Source organism: Hyperoodon ampullatus (assembly GCF_949752795.1).
Source record: "Hyperoodon ampullatus genome assembly, chromosome: 11".
NCBI lineage: Eukaryota > Metazoa > Chordata > Mammalia > Artiodactyla > Ziphiidae > Hyperoodon > Hyperoodon ampullatus.
Window position 1 is genome coordinate 75,613,671 of NC_136924.1, and position 7,005 is coordinate 75,620,675.

Genomic DNA, 7,005 nt, shown 5'->3' on the forward strand with positions numbered 1-7,005 from the left:
TTGGTCTGCATCCTATAATGTTACTTTGCCACATGTCACCTTGGATAGTCATTTAACTGCCCTAAACCGAATGAAATTAGTAATCACTACAGAACAGTGTTTTTCCAGGGATCAGATAACATAATGTATGTGCAAGCACCAGCATTAACTAAAATCTCTTTCAATAATATGACATTGAGCTGTAACCCTCCAATATCATGATAGGGCCTTTGATTTTATATTTCACTATTAAAGATCTAACTTTGTCTCAAAGTGAATGTATTTACTCAGGCCCACAGGGTGTGTGTGTCTGTGTGTGTGTGTGAGTAGAGAGACGGAATGACCACTCCTTTACTGTACTGTAGTGTTTAACTTTGTCGATGTAAACAGTTAGACTACTCTTCTAAGAAAAACAAACATGATATAAAATGTTAGAGACTCTAACTTCTCTTAATTCTCACTCCTCCTCAGACATAACCCAAAGTTTCGACCTTAAAATTGATCTGTAGAATTGGACGTTCTTGTTGGTCATACTGAGGGAGGAGAGGTGGAACTCTCTCAGCAGGGATCAGTCTCCGTGTGGGCAGCCTGGTCTCAGCCAGCCATTGATGCACCCTGCAGAGAGATCAGTTGTACATTTTCTGTTGTGATTGTCTCACACTTGTTTTCATGCTGTCGACCTAAATTCAGCAAAAGGAAAATTCAGGTTCTCAAGGCCTTTCATTCTGTGGTTTAACTTACTAAAAGGAGGAAGCCTTCTGGCAGTTACTCACATCTGTGGAGAGCTTACTATGTGCCGGGAACTGTGATACAGTTAACACATGGTAACTCATTTAATCCCTCAAAACAGTCCTGTGAAGTAAATACTATTATTATTCCATTTTACAAATTGGGAAAATGCAGCATAAAGAGGTTAAATAACTTACGCAGACCACACAGCCATGAAGTGGCAGAGACAAGACTAAAACTAAAAAAGTGTAGCTTCAGAGACTGAGCTCTGAGCTCCTAACACCATGCCAAGATGCTTAGACAACAGTGAAAAAGGAAGTGTTCAGGCCTTTGAGCAGAAGGTATGTCTTTCCTGTCAAATCAGGTCCGGGTATTATCAAAGGAAGACATATGGTTCCATTCCTTTTACTGTGTACCTCTCTATTTTAGGCATAGTGATCGATGCTGGAAATCCAGAAATGAATACAGTAATTGTCCTCAAGCAACTCATGGCTCCATTTGGAATTCAGACAGGCACATAACTAATTACAGTCTGGTATCAGAGAGAGAAGTGCAGTTCAAGGTGTCACATAAACTCAGATGAAGAAAATAAAATTAGGCAGAAGTATTTGTACAAAGCAATAGAAGCATGCTCTCTATCTTTCAAGGAGAGTCCGAAGTCGTTACAGGAAAAAAAAAACATACATGGAAAGAACTTTTGCAAAATATCAAGTATAAATTCATATTGCCCGAAATATATACCATAGGACAAGGTATAATGACACCATCAAATATTAATACCTCTCTTGTTACTACAGAAAAAGCTAAACGAAAACCCTATAACCAAGATTTTATATACGTAGTGAAAAAATAAATTTTAAATAGTTTCTTTATCTTTTTTTTTAATAACAGTTATTTATGTATTAAAGAAACTTTGGGCAGTACAGATAATTTTATTTTAATATTTTTAAGTCACCATTAATACTATTGTAGAAGAAGAAGGGCTGTTACTGTTTTAGTGTATTTCTTCTCAGGTTTCTTGTATATATGTTTGTTCTTTAAGTATACCGGTTATTTTCACATAGAATATTAACAAATATTTTCTTGTTATTATACATGCTTCATAGATATGTTTTGGGGTGCATAATATTCTTTACAGATGTGCTTTAGTTAATCATATTCACATTGGGATGTTTAGGCTTTGTAAAATTTTTCATGATATATATAACACTACAATAAAGATCTCTGCTTTTACCATTTTTAAAGTGATGTCTTCAGGATCAATTCTCAAAAGTGGAAATACTGAATCAAAAAATGTGAAAATTTAAAAAAATTTTGACATTTCTGTCAAATTGCTTTCTGGAAAGATCTCCAGTGCACTGAGCACAAAGTATCATCTTTTTAAAAATCTTTTTTTTTTTTTTTTTTTTTGGTAATTTGTGTATTAAAGTGGTTACATCCTTCCATATGTTTGTTAACAAAATGTTTCTTCTTAAATGTTATTGGGATCTTGAGGTTAAGAAACAATCTTTTTAACCAAGTGTTCTTTTTTTCTTTCATTTGTAGCCAGAGAAACTCTACCTGATTTGGTTACCATAATTCCCAACACAGTCCCAAGTACTGATCTTCTCATTGAAACTACAGCCTCTGCCTGTTACACATTGAACAATATAATCCAAAATAGTTACCAGAATGCACGGGATCTTCTAAACACTGGGGGCCTGCAGAAAATTATGACCATAAGCACAGGTGACACGTAAGTCCTTTAGCATCTGCCTGTCAGCGTCTCCCCTTTCCCCACCACCACTCCCATATGTAAATAATGCAGTTGTGAATGTCCAGGCATTGAGTACCGTGGACAACATGGCCAAAAAATAAGATTGTAAAGCCGGACCAGATCATCTGTTCCAGTCCTTGGTGATCAGGCAAGTGAAGGCTGAATCCTCTAAGCCAAGTAGTTGCTCATTCTCTTCTAAAATATCCAGAAATAGTAAAACTCCATAGCTTATCTGGGTCGTGCATTCCAGCATTTTATTGACCTAATGAATTGTTTCCCAGAGTCACAGCTGTGATTTAAAAAGAGAAGAAATTAGGCAAATTGGAGTCCTATGGACAAGGAATGCCCTTTTCCTCACTTAAATATGTGAAGCCGCTGTCACCCGTAATAGCATGAGGAGGGGAAGTAGGAGGCAGCATAACAAGAAATTCTTGCTTTCTCAGTTTTCTTTATCCCATCTCTTATTCTCTTTTGAAGTAGAAGGTTTAATGCATGTAAGTCATCCCACATCCTTGTGTCTGTGTCTTCAAATATTCCCCATTTTAAAAATAAAAGGTGAAGAAGAGAATGAAAAACATTGTGTAACCAAATTATTACTGTTAGTTAACTCAGAGTGATGGGATCCCAAGGGAGTATGAAGAGTATTATTTTTTTCTCTTTATATGACTCTGAATTGTTTGACTTGTTAAATAAAGTTAGTTTTGTAAGTAACCAAAAAAGAAAACAAATGTTATTATAGGCCAGTTCTAATGAGTTACAAAGCAAATGGACTTGACCTGTAGTAGACAAATGTGTGCTTGGCTGCACAGAGGCTAGCATAGGGATCTGTGGTACCCCGAATGAGCACAACCCTTCCCCCCACAGCCCCGCCCAATTTAGGCCCCTTGTGCTCTGCAGTTCCCCTCTGGCAAAGCTCACATGGAAGGAGGACTACATTCAGAGTCACATGATTAAAAGGAGCCCTAGTTAGAATGTCTGTTTCCCAAAAGCAGGGAATATTTACCTGCTCCCAAGTAGCAGTTGCTCAGCCTTTGTGGAAAGTGTGAATTATTGCTGAAAAGCAGAAAAGACTATTCCCAGTTGTCATCCAAACTTCTAACCAAATCTCTATAAGACAGTATGACTTTAATTATTTGAGTATTCAGACGTAAGAAGCACATGGGAATACACCATCACTTTTGGAAATTTCTTGTAGCTTAGAAAAGTACGGGGTGTGCTATTCTGTTATTTTTCGTTGCACTGAGTGTCCCATTTGTGAGCCAGTCCTCATATGCCCCGTCTCCAAAAAGAAAAAAAAAATATTCAACGAGGAACTCCTACCAGTTGGGTCTACTGTCTCTTCCTTGCTAGAGTGTTGTACAGCTAACCCATAATTTATGGGCTAGCCTGATAACCAATCACCATTTACATTTCATCTTTGAATAAATGAGTTCCAAGTGCCAAGCAACCAACTGATGAACAAACTTCATGACTATAACACCCTTGCAATTTAAGAACTTACAATTTTAATTATTAGAGATCCACAGCTTTCATGGATTTATTAATACTTCAGTTATTAGCAAGTGACTCTGAAAAGTCCCTGGGGTACTAAAAAAAATCTGTAGGGTGCTAATTTAACTTAACCCTCCCTACACTGCTGGTATGAAAGACAAAGTCTTTTAGCTATTAAATAAACCCAGCATGGGCTTCTTCATACAGTTTTGCATTCTCTATTCTTGGTTGCATGCTTACAGACTCCTATGATAGGAAAAATAAAATCTTTTTTTCTTTATTAAAAGAAAAAATGCAGCCATGTGCTAATTCAAGTGATGGAAGAGAGAGGGACCTAAGAAAGCACCGATCCTTAGCCAGAAACAAGAAGTTTGAGACAAATTTAAAAGCAGAACATCAAAAACTAAGTACATATAAAAATAATAATAATAAAGTTTTTTTAAAAAGTAAGGAGACTTCCCTGGTAGTCCAGTGGTTAAGACTCCAAGCTTCCAATGCCGGGGGCACATGTTCGATCCCTGGTCGGGGAACTAAGATCCCACATGCCGCACAGCATGGCCAAAAAAAAAAGTAAGTACAATGTCAAATTCAGTGCGGACTTGGATTTATAACAGGAACACACTTTCCATTTGCTGTATACAAAAACATAAATTTTGAAACTGTATTAAAATAACAGTTGCTCCAGTAAGAATTTATTAATTTGAAAAAGGTACATAACCCCTACATTCATGGAGTCACTAAGTCTAAGAGTTATACATATTTTTCAATCATACTTTCATGCGTTTGTACTCTATAAATATGCGTTATAAATATACAAGTATTTTCTAAAAAATATAAATGTACAAATATAAATTTTATTCTATAAATAAATTCAAGAAATTATAAAACTCTAAGAATATATGCCTTATAAATATCAGGAATTTGCTTTATAAACTATTTGTTAGCACTTTGCTAGTGGTTTGAAAAGATTTTTTAAAAAACAAAAGCACCAACGTGGCCCCTGGCCTCCTAAAGCTCACCATCTAATCTCTTGTCATGGTGAGTGGCCTGACTTAATGGATGGCTCCTGAGTGACAGCAATTAGAGAAGATTTACAGAACGTGCAAAGACAGCATCCAGAAGCCTCATACTTTCTCACTGATCTCCAAAAAATGTCCTCTTCTTCTTTTCAGCTGTGCTTCCAACAAAGCAAGTAAAGCTGCTTCTGTTCTCCTATATTCTCTGTGGACCCACACGGAGCTCCATAATGCCTACAAGAAGGTAAGAATGCTAAAAAGAGCCAGATAATGATGTCCCGCTTGACTTGACCCTGGTGAGAAGTCACTAAAAACTGCATTTTCTTGTGTGAAAATGTTGTTAACCTTTCTCATTTCTGTTTGCTTATTCCAAAGGCTCAGTTTAAGAAGACAGATTTTGTCAACAGCCGGACTGCCAAAGCCTACCACTCCCTGAAAGACTGAGGAACATGAAAAAGTGCTCTCAGAAATATGAACCTCATCATTCTCAGTCACAAAAAGCCCCAAAGGAAAACACCTATTTTTCTACTTCCCAGCCCAAGAAACTTCAAAAAAGCATGTCCTGTTGCTATCCTTTTCTATTTCCATGGTCCCCAGGATCCAGAAAACAAATAATCAAAATATAATTTTATTAGTTTTCCAGAGGACATTTGCAAGTTTGCCACCAGTAGATACTGGCAACAGGCTCGATTTTACCCTCTACAAATAGTGGTCTTTTTGATCACGGCTGACAGTGTATGTCCTACTGGAATCAAAATGTGAATTCATGTAGAATGGATGTTAACAGAATAAATAAGGAAGGAAGCTGCTGTATGACTAGGATTTTAAAAGTTTGATTTACATTTATATTCCTTTTCTGGTTTCCATGTTTTGTCACTCACATGCACGTTGCTTCACCATTGAGCCATGAGTGTCTTGTTCTGCAGTGTTGAAACAGAATGGAAACAACAAGAAATATTTGTGGGGTTATCCAAGTGAAAATGTAGTGACAAAATTACTTGTTTGTTTACTTTGTGCTTGTTTTTATCCTCTTGAATTTTTTCTCTGATTTTCAATGAACTTAAGAAATTTAGATCACAGAACATGCATGACTATAAGGAAAAGAAGTTGAAAGGAAGTGATCATAGCAAATTTAAAAGCCTTTTCTACAGAGAAAGTCAACTATGGTTATGAAACTCAGTGTTCCCTCAAAATACTGAATAAGTAGGATTTTTACTCAAGGAAATACTTCACCTATAATAACGCCATTAAATGCAAATCTCTTCTGACAGTAGCATTCAGTGTAATCTATTTCCTGGACTTCTTCAGCCACTGCTATGGGCTGGTGGAAGAATGGACTCTACTGTTTGGCTACAAAAGAAACCTAGGCCTCTCAGACTACTGGACCAGCCACGGCCCTGAAAACACAGCTCATTTGAATGACGTACATTATCAACCAGCCCTACTTTGCCCAACATTTTAAAAATAGAACCACTAAACTCATGTGACCTTCCTTAGGCCATTATTTTAAGTCAAGGAAAAGCTAGAAAAAAAATGAAGTTATGTTGAGGAAAAATGTGTCTAGGCCATCCAGAAATGATATGAGAAATACTAATGTTTTAAAGTTGACAACATCATCTATTGAAGTGAGTCTATATTAAGTGTTATTTTAACTGGGCTGTGATTAATACCATTCAGATAGAATTAGTCTTCTTAACTATAATTCTGTTATATTTTGCTTTTTTAAAAAAAAAATCTGACTATCTGTTGTAAGAAAGTAAGAAAGAAAAAAATCCTTCAGCTCCTTTTGGCCAGAAAAGTGTAATAGGAAATAAATTGCCACTTTCAATTTGAATGTGTACTTAAGTGTTTATTATATTTGTTTTGTTTTGTTTTTTTGGCCACACAGCTTGTGGGATCTTAGCTCGCCAACCAGGGATCGAACCCGAGCCTATGGCAGTGAAAACACCAAGTCTTAACTACTGGACCACCAGGGAATTCCCAAAGTCTTTATTATATTTGGAACTTAAAAATTTTTCAATTTCAAAAGCTCAA

General features: G+C 36.4%; 1 protein-coding gene across 2 annotated transcripts in view; it reads left to right on the forward strand.

Annotated features, from left to right (window-relative positions):
• The window catches only part of PKP2 (plakophilin 2), a gene marked incomplete at both ends in the record, with an annotated part of 85,324 nt that extends 79,909 nt beyond the window's left edge, over positions 1-5,415 (forward strand). For both annotated transcript variants that reach the window (XM_079714730.1, XM_079714731.1), the window contains 3 exons: positions 2,254-2,443; positions 5,128-5,215; positions 5,347-5,415. In XM_079714730.1, coding sequence (XP_079570856.1) covers positions 2,254-2,443; positions 5,128-5,215; positions 5,347-5,415 — 347 coding nt within the window. The remainder of the gene's footprint in view (positions 1-2,253; positions 2,444-5,127; positions 5,216-5,346) is intronic.
• Between the last annotated feature and the right edge of the window lie 1,590 nt (positions 5,416-7,005).